This window comes from Lissotriton vulgaris, chromosome 10 (assembly GCF_964263255.1).
Source record: "Lissotriton vulgaris chromosome 10, aLisVul1.2, whole genome shotgun sequence".
NCBI lineage: Eukaryota > Metazoa > Chordata > Amphibia > Caudata > Salamandridae > Lissotriton > Lissotriton vulgaris.
Window position 1 is genome coordinate 450,456,010 of NC_141698.1, and position 17,372 is coordinate 450,473,381.

General features: G+C 41.4%; 1 protein-coding gene across 2 annotated transcripts in view; it reads left to right on the top strand.

Moving 5' to 3' along the window:
- The window catches only part of CRAMP1 (cramped chromatin regulator 1), a 1,243,281-nt gene that overhangs the window by 739,851 nt on the left and 486,058 nt on the right, over positions 1-17,372 (top strand). For both annotated transcript variants that reach the window (XM_086941303.1, XM_086941302.1), the window contains exon 14: positions 3,445-3,526. In XM_086941303.1, the coding sequence (XP_086797429.1) occupies positions 3,445-3,526 (82 nt within the window). The remainder of the gene's footprint in view (positions 1-3,444; positions 3,527-17,372) is intronic.

Below are 17,372 nucleotides of genomic sequence, written 5' to 3' on the forward strand. Positions count from 1 at the left end.
GTATGCTATCTACAGCTCGTATGCCTCGAACGCAAAATGCTACTTACCAGTATTCATCTGTTCTTGGCATGTAGAGCTGTAGATCCGCATACTCCCACCCGCCTCCCCGGACACCTATATGTGTTGCACTACTATCTTACTTAGATACATTACACATGGACATCTTTTCTATTTCTAACTAACTCCATGACCCTTTATGGCGAAAACTATCGGGAGATGGAGACGATGCCATGCACACTACTAACCAAAGGAGGAGTCACCTATCTTGTGACTAAAAAGACTTCTACAATATCATAGTACAAACACCTGAGCCCAACACCAGATGGCGATCTATGCCAAAGTATGCAGCTCTACAGCTCTACATGCCAAGAACAGATGCATACTGGTAAGTAGCATTTTCCTTTCTTTCAGGTTGACATATTGAACTTTTCTGCAGAGTGCTAGTCTCTCAAAACAATATTTGACCATTTGATAATGATCTTTCAAATATTTTGTCTAATATGGAATACATGGCTCAAGGATCAGCTGCTAACTCTCTCGTATACTGAATACACATGAATATTAGTTAAGATTTATGTCATTTTTTCACAGAAAATGTGTTCTTATCAGCATTACTTAAATTGCAACATTAGTGGACAGATAACTGGTGGAAAATTTTCTGGATATAACATTTTTAATTTGTGCGTCACAGACATGTTTAAAAAAATGGTTTAGGACAGATAACTGGTGGAAAATTTTCTGGATATAACATTTTTAATTTGTGCGTCACAGACATGTTTAAAAAAATGGTTTAAAGTGTTATAGTGGTTGATGCAAGACTGTTACGCTTGGGTATTGCACAGTGCCACTCACATTAGCAACTTGGAGGCTATCTGATCAGGATTATTCTAGCAAACGGTAACTTGTTTGGCCCTAAATTATTTTAAGTTGTAGTAAAAAGTTAATTCATTGTACTGGAGAAGAAGGGTGATATACATATATTTAAAAAACGGTGGTTTCTTCAAGTTCTTTTAATCATTACCTGAACATTTGAAGGTCAAAACGATTGTACTGTGAGCAATTCAGAAAGAGGCAAATATATGCATGAGGAAAAATAAATATCATCGAAGGAGACCTTGTAGGAAGCATACCACAATAATATGTCTTCTTAAGAAAAAGTTTAAGAAAGAAACATGCTGTAAGACACCGAGTGGTAGTGCAATTTCTCAAGTGATAGCACAAATATATAGCTCATAGGATGAAAGACAAATGGTTGCCAATATTTTGATGTTTTAAGGTAAAATATAAAGATATTAGTATTGAATTTCTGGGAACCCCTTTAAAGGTGGTGGGATGATGGTCCAATCCATAATTATTGTTGATATTTCACCCCTGGAATCACACTGGAAAGGTAATCACCAGACCAAAGTTGAAGACATTTGAAATAACATTGTTGCAACCCTATTGACTTAAATAAGCAGCAGGAAAAAATAAGCGAATTTGGTAGCATAGGATAAGGAAGGAACAAAACTCTTCACTGTAGAGCAGAGAAAAGGTGAAGATGCAGCAGTGCCCCATAACTGTTCTCATATAAACTCCATCTTTTTCTCTGACTGCAGACAACTTTAGCTATATATTTTGAGCGCTAATGAGATCATATAGCGTCACAGTATGTCGTAACTGGTTACATGCTGCTATTGAGGTGGTGAGATGACTAGTTGTTTTCTACTTCACATTTTCACATGCTTGGAATAAAGGTGTCATACTGTGGCTAATGTGTGTATCACAAGCATAACACAAGCCAGCTCTGTTGGCTTTGCAAGTGCTTGTTTTGAATTGCAGCCTACTGTGTACTCATTCGTAAACTAAAGTATGAAAACATGGCTTGATGGAATGCTTGAAGGAATCTCAGCCACTGATAATTACTTTGGCCGCATTCCACCCTATCATTATTTTGAACTCCATTCCACCGGGTCTAGCTATATGTAAATCAGTCTTGACCCTGCTCCAGTGAGATCAGTCTACCCACACTGCTCAGTCTTGACCCTGCTCCAGTGGGAACAGTCTAGCCCACACTGCCAAGCCAGGTTATCAGTCACAAACTAGGCCATAAAACAAGCTTAAGCGCTTCAAGTGGCTATGTTAAAACGAAAGAAGTCAATTGGGAATCCTGTCAATCTATGGAGTTTTTCTGGGACATTACACTGTGGTTGCTGCACCTACAGTAAAAGAAAAAAAGCTAGAATGCAATTCTTCTGGCAGCCTACTTGTAGATCTGAAGGATTTGTCGCATTCCAGGGATATCTATATAGTAATGCGAAAATACCATACTATATTATTTGTGATTATCAATCTCTGGCCCTAATTTTGCTTGTCTACAACTAGTTTTGCCGGTGGGTCAGAAAGATTGTTACAGCAAACAAATGATGGACGGACTGCTGACAATGCAAACATTCTCCCCCAGTCAAAAGATCTGGGTTAAATCCATCGTTCTTTTGCCCACTACGCCACCCCAATTTGGACCCAGCCATATGCAAATCAGTCTTGACCCTGTGCCCCATGGGAACAGTCCATACCGAACTGCCAGGCAAGGTCCTCCCTGGACCGGAAACCAGCATCCTAGGACAGGTTTCAGGGTATGTCACCCTTCTTCAACCAGGCTAGCTTGAATCCAGTGGCACAGTGAGCAAGGGACCCACGTCTGGGCATACCCATCCCACTTAGGGCGAAAAGTTTTACAGCAAGCAAATGATGGACGGAATACTGACAATGCAAACATTCTCCCCCAGTCAAAAGGTCTGGGTTAAATCCAACGTTCTTTTGCCCACTACGTCAGAAAGATTGACCATTCCTTCCCTTTACTTTTAAGAATAGGATCCCAATTTTGTATTTCCAATTCACCTTTGTTGGTTTTCACAACCTTTTTGTAAGTTTTACTAACTGCTTGGATTTGTCCCATAATTTTTTCCCTGTGAAGTATGTATAATAAATCCTGCTTTCATTCCGGACACTCTGTCAAACCCTGTTGAAATTTTGCTTTTAGGCAGAAATGTCAAACTATTCTGTAACTGGAAGCCATACAGCAATTATTTTCTCATGCTGTTTGCTAAATAATGTGTTTACTAATATTTGGCATATCAGAAAAAGATTATAACAAAGGTAAAATGTTGTCAAACAGCTCCTAATATAAGCTAGTTAAATTGTTTTTATTCCTGTCCATTTACCTTCTGTTATTGGAAACTATTAGCGGAGTTTCTTTACTGTACAGTCTATAGTTCTGGACAAAGAGGGTAAGAGGAATATTAATTATTAATGAATCAGTCTACTTGTTTTAACTCTAGATTGAGATTACACAAAGCTGCTTCTGGCATAGGAGTGCTTATTACTGACCTACATGTGAAAAGTGCCTTGAGTTTGGCATTGCTTTACATGCTGTTCTAAATGTTATTTTTCTTGACCCTTTAGAGAACGCTGCTTCCCAGACCATCTGGTAACACATCACCACCTGCCTACTCCTTTTCCATTTTATCTAATTCATCTGTGACAGGTAAGTTTTTTGTAGATCTTAGTAGAGTTGTCAATTTGGTTCTACCATAACATCAGTGTTATTTACTAAAATGTGAGAACTTAGTACAGTGAGCGCTAAACTTAAAGCAGCGAGTGCTGGAGTTTGATTATAGCTTGTTTTATCTTAACATCTTCAGATTTGATCTTGAAATAAATGTGTTGTTCAAACCAGCTCATGTATACCTTTAGCTCTCATTGGAGCTCATCTGTAAAGCATAGGGTTGTTCAGAAACACAAAGGGCAACCCAGTATAGGTCAAACCCAAATGCTATCTACAGTGTTGCATACTTTATGCAAAACAAAATGTAGGAACTAGGAATAGTTCCCTGTCCGTAGGTGGAGGTTGCAAGCATGTCATGAGCTGCTTTTACTTATATCAGGTTGGCTTGGATGATATTTTAGCAATTATATACTGTAACATTGTCCCTGGAAAAGAAACATGTATTTAGTCTTTTTTTGTTTTTGTTTGCTCTTTGTGGATAACGTGGATAATCCTGTGCTTAAAGACTTAGGGTCTGATTGAGTCTTAAGGATCGCTGTGCTTGTGATGGAGGTGTGGTGACGGTGTGGGACTGGTGCGCCTGCGGTCTGACCGCCGAAGTTGGTACATTGGCGAGTTGGGCGGTTGGACTGCCATGGGACTGCTTCAGCCGCCAGGGATCCGTGATCCCTGGAGGTTGCACAACAGTCATTGGAAGCAATATTACAACTTTCCCCGCCGCCAGCCATTTCATGGTGGTGCGCCCACCATGAAAAGTGTTGCGATAGGGAGTGTTGCGATGGGGAAAGAAGCAGGGTGCTATTTCCCCTGTGCATGGGGAAGTATGCAGGGAGGCACATGTGTGCTCCCCTGTATACTTCATCCCCCAATACCTGCATGGGATGAACTGCACAGTCCATTCCGTGCAGGTAGGGGCTGTGGCACTCCCATTGCAGTGCCTTTTGAAAGGCACTGCCATGCCGGCTGCCTGCCAGACTTCAAAACAACTCGTAATCTGGCGGGATGCAGTGAACGTTGGCGGGCTGGGAGAGGAGCGCTGGCGTGCCGGCCTGCTCACAGACCGCCAGTCGTAATCCGGCCCTTACATGTGAGATGGACAGATTTAGTGTGTCATTGGTGTAGTATATGCAGTCAATAAAAAGGATCAGCCCACCACCTAAAGAAAGACAACTTCCAGGAGTTTCTAGATTTTGCTTTGTGTATATAGTATGGATCACTGAAATAATAGAGTACAAAAATATAGACATACAAAAATATCGACTACAAAAGTATCGAATTCCTATATACAAACATGTAAGTACAAAAATATTGAAGCAAAAATATTGTTTAGAAATAATAGTTAGTCAAAATATCGAATTTTTGTAAATGTATTAAAAATAATTTAAAATAAATGAAATATTAATTAACTAAAAAATACTTAAATACTTAACCTTAAAATTATAAAATAATTAAAGCTAAAAAAATCAATTTTATTTTTTAAAACATATATATATATATATATATATATATATATATATATATATATATATATATACACACACACATATATATATATATATACATATATATATACATATATATGTATATGTGTATATATATATATATATATGTGTATATATATATATATGTGTATATATATATATATGTGTATATATATATATGTGTATATATATATATATGTGTATATATATATATATATATATATATATATATATATATATATATATATATATATATATATATATATATATATATATATATATATATATATATATATATATATATTCCTCCAATCCTGCTTTCAGGTGAAACACGTCTGACACATGCTCGGGTTGCCAAACTGAATTTTATTACCACCGGTGCACTTTTGCCAACGTCGCGATGTCTACTATTACAGCGTCTGGCAGACGCGTTTCGGCGTGTGCCTCATCAGTGCCAGGTAAGTGCTGAATGTGTTATGGTGATTCATTTCGCGGGGCTGCTGTTTGAATACACCGAGTGTTCTCATTGGCTGGGACTCATAGATGTAGAAAGCAGACAGGGAAAGTTCCACCGATGATCAATGTCGCTGTAATCCCAACCACGAGACCTCGGGCACAGTACACCAAGTCCTGCAATGTGGAACAAACAAACCAAGCAGTCAGATTGTGGTACAGTGACCCATCTTCACACATGATAATGCATTTGTTGCTTCGCTTGCTCCTTTGAAATTGCAGGAACGAACGGGTGGAATATTATCACAGCCGGGCATTCCTTTAAGCAGACAGCCTGCCTGCTCCCTCTCCCGGGATATCGTCGTTTAATCCATGTTTGTGACTGGATAAACAGTGAATCCACCGTTGTTCCTTTTCAAAAAGAAGTCTTTCATCACCTTGAATTTGCTCCACCACAGTCCCCGCATATCATTCGGTGTATGATTACTGGCAATAAAATGGTTCGTAAGTTTCGTTGCATTACGTTTGCACCGAATACTACTGCGGTGCTCACAGATCCACCGTTTATCCAGTCACAAACATGGATTAAACGACGATATCCCGTGGGGTTCTGTATTGAGGCGCTAAATGTGTTAATAATCTGCATATCAATACTGCTCCGTAAACAAATCCTGTCCTTTTACCTCTATGATACGAAACATCTATATAGGGATCAAGTACAACTCATATTAGGACTAGGAGCCGTGATCTAACATTGAGTGTGAACACATGTTAACCAATGCTTAGTGAGATTTCCTATTCACTTCATATCCATGACTTGTCTTTCTACATTAGTAGAATAGCCTGCTTTTGTTTTCCTCCGCTTGACACACTCTCAACCATGGTCTCTACTGCGTGCATTTTAGATGAGGCAGTACACCCCGGATTTTGACTACATTTACTACTGACAAAGGGGTTTATTGACTAGCTAGGGTTCTACTCAGAGACTATTTTGGCCCGAAATGCATAACAGACCATTTCACCTAAAGTGGATGTTTTTTTATATAGCACGTCTGGATAGGAACAACTTCTTTGACATGACCACAACATTGCCGAGCTCATTCTATCAGCTCGCGTGTATTTTGCAATTAATTGGCCGAATCCCATTCTCTGTTCACTTTACTTTATTGACTCAAATACCATTGAAGCCCCTTGAGCTCCCTGTAATATTGACAGGGCCCCTTTAACCGACAGACTGTCGGACCCAACACGAGGTCACGTGATTACCACGTGATCGCGACATAGACGATGTAACCCCACACCGCGCAGACAGGGCGTTCTTCCGAGCCGCGGTGTTGACTAATTAGGTCCCAGGCGGGAAGTCGTCAGCGTGAATGTAAGTGCTTTTTACTATTTTCCAAAGACTAGCGCGGTACACGGACATATTTAACATCCGGCTATGTCCTGTTCATTACCGCTAAAATCGATAAAACAGTTATGGATGTCAGCGTGAATGTAAATGCGTCTCACTCTTTGTTCTAAAGACTAGCGTGGTGCACAGGCATATTTAACATCCGGCTACGTGCTGTTCATTACCGTTAAAACCGTGTAAATGGTTATGGATGTCTCACTGTTATCTGAAACAACTAGCGCAGCGCACTCACATATTAGACATCCGGCCACACGATGTCAACTAATGCTAAAATCATGTAAACCATTATGGATGTCTCTCCTCAGATACGCGACGTGAAGCTTTCCCTCCACCGCGTTTGCCAATGAGGAGAGACTGTCGTCCTCTTATAGTGAGTTAGTCTGATTCCCAGTCTTCCTATGTGATCACACCGCTTGGCACAAATCCCTCAGCCAACATTTCGTCTCCTCAAGTAGGAGTGCATCTGGACATGCTGTGTTTCTTTAAAATTAATTGCACCTTTGGCCAAGTAGCCATTAATTCCTATAAACCCTCTTTTTGAATTCGAATAAAAGTATGGGGAAGGATTTTTGTAGATGAGGATTAAAATAGATTTAACTCATAGGATCTTTATACCTGTGACCAACTGTTCAGACTCCTCATTATGTTTCTAATAATTAAATGACAACACAACTTGCTAGGACTCCCTAGTATGCACAATTAATGACACTGCCCGTTAATTCTGACTTCATCACCCGGGTGGTCATTTGTGGTGAAGGATTACCATGATTTATTTATTATTAATGAAACACTGTAATGATGTTGTGCTGACAATACATAACATTTTTTCTTACAGGTTCAGACCCCAGCAACTTGCTGCCTGAGTCACAATCCGCTTTAAGCCGTAAATATTTTGGAACAATTTTCCTCATATTTTAACTTTTTCACACATTATTCCTCACGGCTGGGTGCACCTTAGTGCGTGCATACCACCGGAGGATCCCTGTCCTTTGGTCCTGACGAAAGCTGAGCGACTTGGGCTCACCCAGCAGAAACATGTCGATCATTTTTTTTCACTCAGTGGACTAGGTGTCTTTAATTATTGAGACCCACCCTATGTTTCCACTTTAAATTGTTTTTAACCAGTGCTGGTTGGACTTTGAATAAAATAGTTGACTGTCACAACTACGCACTTTTTAATTATTTGCACTCACTTAGCACAATTTGGTTTTTCTGTTTGCACCCTCAACACTCACAACAACCAGCTGCGCTGCAAAACAGGCGTCGTAGCACACTGGAAAGACGCTAGGTCTTTCCAGTGGGAACACAGTGATGAAGCATGTCACCACTAGGTGGTGAGTGAGGGTTCTTATTCAACTTACCTTTGGTTCTCCTTTGCTTCCTGTCTGTTTTTTTACCACGTCAAGAGTTTCCCCTGTATGTGGTGTTTTGTTCTATCACTCTTCAGATGTTATATATATATATATATATATATATATATATATATATATATATATATATATATATATATATATTCACATGATATTAATAAAAAACATACAATATTTTTACCATAGGATAGCTGGAGGGTAAAATGTACTATTCCCACTCCAGTGAGTGCAACAGTAGGGAAAGTGTTGGATAGCGTAAGGGTAAAAATTACTATTCCCACTCCAGTGAGTGCAACAGTAGGGAAAGCGTTGGATAGCGTAGGGGAAAAACAATTACTATTCCCACTCCAGTGAGTGCAACAGCAGGGAAAGCGTTGGATAGCGTAGGGGTAAAAATTACTATTCCCACTCCAGAGAGTGCAACAGTAGGGAAAGCTTTGAATAGCGTAGAGATAAAAATTACTATTCCCACTCCAGTGAGTGCAACAGTAGGGAAATTGTTGGATAGCGACGGGTAAAAATTACTATTCCCACTCTAGTGAACTTAACAGTTGGGAAAGTAAATATTTAATATATTAATAAAAATAAATTAAATACCAATACAAAAATAATTAAAAATAAATACCAATTTAATATAATATAATATTCAATTAAAAATATATTAATTATTAAAATTAACTATTGATACAAATTACCAATTTACAATTATTAACAAATAAAATGTAATTACCAATTAAAAATTAATTAATTACCAATTAGAAATTAACAATTTATTCAAAATAAATACCAATATATAAATTAAAATATTTAATAATTATGATTAAATTACTTCCCACCCTATTGCCCTATAAACCCACAACCCGCTACAGAAAACAAATTAATAAAATTCACATATTTATCAATTAATTAATAAAAATTAATTACCAATTAAAAATTCTTAACAATGTATTCAAAATAAATACCAATAAATACATTAAAACAATTAATTACAATTAAATTACTTCCCACCCTATTCCCCTATAAACCCACAACCCGCTACATAACTAAAATGCAAAATTAAATTAAAAATAATTAATAATTTCTAAAAATGTATATTTTATTTAATATAATTAAATTACTTCCCACCCTATTCCCCTATAAACCCACAACCTGCTACAGTGATTTGTTATCATTGAGTTGTTGGGTGGGGCCATAACTTGAGAGGCGGAAAAACCATGTAATCTTTTTCATGTCTATTTGTTTTAATAAAATGTATTTAACTAAAGCCAGGGTGCAAAAGGTTCAATTTGTGCAGCAACATACAATCACACTGAAGAGATATACCAGTCATTAGGAAGGTTGTACATGTAATTGTTATTTGCAATCTGTGAGGCATTAAAACTTTTTCTTGTATCACTTTTGCTGTACTGTGGTAATATACCTGTATGTTACCTTTGCACTGTAGTAATACATGTGTAGATGTACATTTGTTTGTACAGTTGCTCAAAATAACATGTTCTTTAGAGCTGCATTTATTTTCACTTCCATGGCTATATATGCAGATGCTTCGTGTATATGCAATTTATTACCTTTGCTGAGTGTGGGGGAAGGGCCTTAAATCTTGACAGACTTACCCTCTATATACCTTCATATATGGTTTATCTCATGCTAATTTTTTAATATGCATTATAAACAGCTTTTTCAGTAGACCCAGGGCATACCCTTTTTGCATAGGACCATAGTGTGATGCAGTAATAATCTTAGGGTATGATCAAAGTTCATAAGCGACTAATTCCTGATGGATACTTCTAACTGCAGATTTCTCAACTTAGAATATCCCCCAAGGGCCAGAATGAATCTTGAGAATTTTGTAGCAGTGTTCCCGCGCACCGAAAGGTGGGCGGTTTAGTGCTGACTCTAGACCTTTCCAGGTGTGAAGGAGCATAGCCACATTTTAAGTGCTAGCCCTATGTACTGATGTCGGTTTTACTTTTGATGCTTTTATCGGCGTGGATCTGGACTTTCACTCCCAACGTGTCAGTCTTCAGATGATTCATAAAACTCTTCACCATGTGCTTGGGTACGATGTCTACACCACAAACTACAGGATTCAAGCAGTCCTGAGACCGAAGGATACAGATGTTGATCATGTGCTTTTGAAGGAAAGTCATGCAATAAGTGCTCTTTAATGCACTTGGTTCAACACCGGGAGGCAAAATTGTGAGTCACCTCAGTCTCTAAGCAGGTCCCTCTCCAAGTCACGTGCATAGTCCCCATCAGAGGGCCTTTCCCTTGACCGCTCCACTTCCTTCTCAGAGCCTTCGGGTTAGTCGAAGTTCACAAATTAAAAAAGCAAAGTGAGACTTAATCCCACACCTCTGACACCAAAAAGAAAGCCTGAGAGTGTCTGGATGAAAGTCTCACTCCCTCTAGGTCACTGGCCAAGGAACAGATTCCTTTGTTGGTTGCAATGCTCCCCTAAGCCGCCGTAGCAGTATGAGCCCTTCGAAATGCCATGCTGCAAACCTTAAGTGTGCCTCTGGCACCCTCTGGTGAGCCTTCGGGGCCCATGAAATTGCAGTGGTCTCTAATCAGGTTACCACCAGTGGGTTCTTCCACAGCACATTCTATCCTTGTGAGAACCATTATTAGGCCTGTACTGACACCGCTGCGGATTTCCACTTGGACTTTGAGATCCACCCTCGTCCATGCCGCAGATAAAGACTTCACCAGCATGGCAGTTGAAGATCTCGTGCCAATCCCCTTATCGGAACAGACATCAGCCCAAGCTCAACCAATGTCGCACTATGAAATTACAAAAGCGCAAGCAGTCGCTATGCATCCTGACTCTTAACCCAGCGCATGTGCCTCGTTGCAACTATCATCACAGGCTTTTTTCGTTTTGGCTGAGACTCTTAACCTGTGCCAGCACAATGTACACCTCAGAATACTGATGATGATGGAGATTTATAGATATGGGCCTTTTATTGGCCAAAAGAGAAATAACAAGGATGTAGAAGTCGAAAACAGGCCCCACACATAGGCGCTGGTTGAATGAGTTCCTGAAATGGGCGGCGAGTGAGAGCACAATTAGGTACCAATTGGCTCGCTGTAAATCGGATGACAGAGCTCAGGAGGCAGCAATGGAGTGGGAGGTACTGGTTGCAAGCTTTACGAGATAGCGCGATAGAAGAGGAGGAGGAGGAACCTACCAACACTAATGCTAATGCCGTCACACTTTCACCAATCACACAAACCCCATAAATAATTATGTACTCCTGCTAGTCACCACACAGACGTATCCATAAGGCTCTAGGCGTAGGTGGGGTCACTTGGGGTGATGGGGGGGAGAAAGAAGACTATAGGAATAAGTGAAGGGGGGTGAAGACTCGGTACATGACATAAGGGGGGGGGGAGAAAAACCCAAAAGCGGACAGCAGATATCCTTACATGATAACCACATCTACCGGAATATGCCCGAGACCAATATCTGAATGTATGACGACGCCCGGCCTTCGGGATGTGGGCTAAATGGCTGTGTATGACGAACAAATGAACAAATGTTGGGGCGGGTGTTAACAATAGAAAAAACAAAAAGTATCCTGATGGCTGTATTGAACATTTGACTCTGCAATAAAAACGGTTTAAAAAAAAAATTATGGTGAGGTTGATTGCTCGCTCCCCCACCTTATACCTTGATCCTGAAAACGTCAGGGGATTGGATTCCTCTCATGAGACAGTGCTCACTCTAAACATGGGCCACCAACAGAAGAAAGGGCCTCATTTAAAGTTGTTTGAAGGCAACTGGAGTACAAGAATTACAGTGCAGAAACTAAAATAAAGGTTCGAGGCATATGGGCTGCAGATGGTACATCATGAATAGATCGCCATCTGGTGTTGGGCTCGGATGATTGCACTTGTTTTTCTCTTGGAGAAGTCTTTTGTCGTCATGAGACTGGTGACTCCTCCTTTGGGTGCTAGTGCGCATGGGCATCGGCTCCATCCTTAGATTGTTTTTTTGTCCGCCATCGGGTTCGGATGAGGATCGAAGCGCTCCGGATCGACTTCGAGAAAAAGTGATATTTCGGCACGTATTCCCTTTCCAATTCGACGGTATTGTTATCGAACACGATTTCGTTTCCATTCCGACGCGTTTCGACTCCAACAATAAACAATTTCTTCTACATCGACGAGACCGAGAGGCCTTTCTCGACGTAGTCCAGCCCTGAGTCCATGGAAAGGACTCCATTTAAGAGATGTCCAACGTGTGGTGCGGAGTTCCCACACAAGGACCTACACGAGGTGTGCAACCTCCGCCTATCGCCTGAACATGAATCCAGGGACTGCGAAGCCTGCGCATCATTCTCCTCCAAGTCGACGATTAGAAACCGTCGAGCCTGAAGACACGAGGTTTCGAGAATGCAGTCGGAGGCAATCCCGGAGCTGTTCGAGGCCCAGCACCTGGAAGAAGAAGAGGAACATTGAGACGAGTCGGGGTCGGAAGTGGACGAGTCTGATGTCGAAGAAATCGTCGTTCAACAAACCGTGAGTGACGACGTCCCCTTACCAAAAACCGACCCCGTGTGGTACCGACCCCACCTTCGAGCCCGGTCAGACTACCAAAGAAAGTTTCCGACGCCCCGCCTTCCGGCCCGGCAATGAAACCGAAACAGAAACCGAAACTCTCGGCCTCCCACCATGTCGGATCCGAGAAACGGTCGACATTGACATCGAAGCTCCATACAAAGGAAAGCTCGGCATCGAAACATTCCATGTCGAAACCGAAACATGCTTCGACGTCGAAGACTTACTCGACACCGAAAAAATCGGAATCGAGCAAATTCTCGGTGCCGAAAACACCGAACATTGACGGTCAGAAGCAAAGGCACCTTTCGGAACCAAGAACTTCGGTACCGACACAGGAGCAGCAGACAGATCCAAAACAAAAGACTTTGTTTATCGATCCGCAAACTGGCAAAGTGGTGACAAAATCACCGAAAAAGAGGAAGAATGAACAGCTAGATGACAAAGCTCTTCCTCCTAAAAAGAGAACAATGGGGACAAATACAACTCCTCCCCTTTCTCCTCGGCCTAGAGACACATCCTCTTCTCCTATTCCTCACACTATGCCAGCTATTCCTCCACCTTCTACACCAAGACCATCTACACCTCAAACAGATGTAGACAGTGATACAGGGGAGGGAGAAACTCATGAGGATGACGACAATGTCCCATATGAGGAAGACCCATGGGAGAATTATGATGCAGGGTCAGATGATGATAATGACCCAGAATTATACCCATCAAAACCTTCACCACCTGATGATAATACAGGTTTTGTACAGTTGATTAATAGGGCAGCAAAATACCATAAGGTAGATTTACATACAGAACCTCAAATAGAGGATTTCCTTTTAGAAACGCTACCTGCTGCACAAAGAACATCAGGCACACTACCTATGCTAAATGGCCTTCTCAATCACACAGCAGACATATTCAAAGACCATGTGAGGGCTAGGGTATTAAACCCAAGAATTGATAAAAAATATAAGGCAGCCCCAAAGGACCCAATATTTATCAAAGGACAGGTACCTCTGGACTCGCTTGTAGTTACAAACGCTCGTAAAATAGCAAACTCATTATCTACAGGAGAAGCTCCTCCTCCTGATAAGGAGTCCAAGCTAATAGATGCATCAGGCAAAAGGGTAGCATCCCAAGCAGCAAACAGCTGGCGCATAGCTAATACACAAGCGCTACTTGCACGCTATGATAGAGCGCATTATGATGAGTTAGAAAAACTCATCACACATCTCCCTAAGGATCATCAAAAAAGGGCAGACCAGCTTATACAGGAAGGAAAGATAATAACCAACACTTCCATTAAGTGCGCCTTAGACGCGGCAGAAACTGCAGCAAGATCCATCAACACTAGTATCATGTTAAGAAGACATGCATGGCTTAGGGTATCAGGGTTCAAACAAGAAGTACAAACCTCTTTATTGAACCAACCTTTTGATCAAAAAACACTTTTCGGCTCAGGTACAGATGAGACTTTAGAAATGATGAAAAAAGACACAGAAACGGCTAAATCAATGGGAGCATTACAACAGCCAACTCAAAGGGGTTCCTTTCGTAGGTCCACCTATAGAGGGGGGTCAAAGAATACAGGCACAAGCCAGCAATCCACCTCTTTTACACCAACATCACCCAGAGGAAATTCAAGAGGCAGTTACAGAGGTAACAACAACCAGGGTAGAGGTCGCAGAATTAATAACAACCGCAACTCCCCAACCCCAAAATAGTGACTTAATACAACTCCCCCCAGACCATATAACACCGGTCGGGGGACGTTTATCACAGTTCCTACCTGTCTGGGAAAACATCACGTCAGACAGGTGGGTGAGACAAATTATCCAACATGGTTATTGCCTGGAACTCACAGCTACCCCACCAAACATCCCCCCCAGACAGCGTCCAATGAGTCAAGATCATCTGATATTGTTAAAACAAGAAGTACTATCACTACTACAAAAGTATGCTATAGAGAAGGTTCCAAAACATCAGCAAGGGACAGGGGTATACTCTCTATACTTCCTAATCCCCAAAAAAGACTGGTCTCTAAGACCAATTTTAGACCTCAGACCTCTCAATGCATACATAAACTCGGAACATTTCCACATGGTCACGCTCCAACAAGTACTTCCTTTACTGAAGAAAGGGGACTTTCTTTCTACACTGGATCTAAAAGACGCTTACTTTCACATTCCAATTCACAAAGCCCACAGAAAATACCTCAGGTTTGTAGTAGAAGGACAACAGTATCAGTTCAAAGTCCTTCCGTTTGGGATCACAACAGCACCAAGGGTGTTCTCAAAATGCCTAGCAGTAGTTGCAGCACACCTAAGAAGACAACAAATACATGTCTTCCCTTACTTGGACGATTAGCTAATAAAAGCCAAGTCACAGGAAGAATGTCTTCAAAACACACAGAAGACCATTCAATTGCTGCACCAGCTAGGGTTTACGGTGAACTACAAAAAAATCCCACCTACAACCCAACAAGGTTCAACAATACCTAGGGGCTACTATAGACACAGAAAAGGCCAAAGTATACCCCAATCCAATCAAGATCCAAACAATGATCACGTTGATCCAAAAATTTCAACCACAACATTCACTAACAGCTCGAGTGTTCATGCAGCTGTTAGGGATGATGTCCTCCTGCATACTGCTTATACCATATGCCAGACTACAAATGCGTCCACTGCAAGAGTGTCTAGCGACACAGTGGAATCAGGCTCAAGGTCAGATTACAGATCTGGTGTTGGTAGACGACCGCATACATCGCTCTCTGAAGTGGTGGAACACAACAAACATTTCCAAGGGGCGGTCGTTCCTAGAACCAATTCCACAAGTGATACTAACAGCGGATGCATCGCTCACCGGATGGGGAGCGCATATGGAGAAATATACAGTGCAGGGAAAATGAAGTGTACAGCAAAAGAGACTGCACATCAATTATCTGGAACTACTAGCAGTGTTTCTAGCATTTAAAGCTTTTCAAATGCACCATCAATGAAGTCACTCAGTTGGAACGCTGTGCACATGCCCTTTGGGACATGGCCAGTGAAATCCTGCTAGTTCCCATGCTGCCTTTCTTCTGCTTTACCTAGGGTTCTATATGGGCCTCGAACATCTTCAGTTTGCTGTGCTTCCCTTCAGCCTCACCAGTGCCTATCTGGTTTCATGAATGTGATGGTGGTGGTTGCTGTCTATCTTCGTAGGTCAGACATTCCTGTTTTATCTTCCCTCAATTACTTTCTGCGTAAGATGTGCTTGCCACACTCTAGATAATGGCAAAACTCATAACCTCTTGGGGTTTACCATAAACAAGTCGAAGTTGCACTTGATTCCATCACTGCAGCTTTCATTTATTGAAGCAATACTGGACACTGTGAAGTTCAAGGTTTTTCCTCTGTTAGGACATTAAGGCTATGATCCTGATGTTTCCTGGATCCAGGTGAGTGTTGCTGTGAAACGTCTTGGCCTCTTAGCCTAATGTTTTCTCCTTGTTAACTACTCCAGCTAGTACATGCAGGCCCTGCAGTCTCACTTTCCAAATTCCGATGTGCCAAGCATCAAAGCTTCCTTTCTGACATTGTCCTGGCCTCGTTTGAGACTGCCCATGATTTGCAGTGGTATATGATTGATCACAGTCTGCTATGTGACAAGCCACTCCTCTGCCGCCCCCCACGAGAGCTGACAGTGGTGATAAACTTCTCCTAGTGGAGGTGGAGATCAGAGGCCTCTAGTCTCCAGTAGAGGGTCTACATCAGCCAGTTGTGTGTCCATTGTGTGTGGCTGGTGCAGATTCTCACGAATAAAATCTTTGCCATATGATACTGCAAACGTGGGGTGGTGTGGAATCCTGGTTCCTGTGCCAGGAAGCTTTGCGTTCTGGAAGTGTCTGTAGTGCCAAAACATCTTCCTAGTTGCCAGCAATCCTGCAAAGTCCATGAATGTAAGAGTGGCCTAGCAGACGTCTGGCAGATTATTAGTGGTGCCTATGTCGTGAAGTGACACGGGCATATTCAACCAATGGGGAAAGCCCTGGCTACATGTTTTCACAACCATTGAATGTGCATTATCAACAGGTTGGCTTGTTAACATTTTCTCGAACACATTTTATAATAGACTCATTCCAGCTGGAGTGGAAAAAGGGGCTCATGTACACTTCTCATCCACTACCTGCCCTGCCTTGAATTCTTAACATCAATCACGACTGAAGCCATCATAGTGGCTCCAAATTTAGCCCGGAGATTGGCACCTGAAATTTCTGGGGATGAGCATTTATTCTCCAAACAGGATACATCTTTGGGAGGAATTCCCATATCTGAAAGAGACTATTAGTTATAGATTCCTTACCTTAGAATTACCCCCTGGCGATAGACTGGATCCGGAGAAAGTTTTTCATAGCAGTACCCTTGTGCGTCGATAGGTGGGAAGATTTCGTTGTTGAAAAGATCATTTCAAATGCTACCATCAAATGTCTTATTTGGAGCTGATACTGCTGCTAGGGACATCATTTCTTTTATTATGCTCAGAAGGCATGCATGGCTACGCATTTCTGG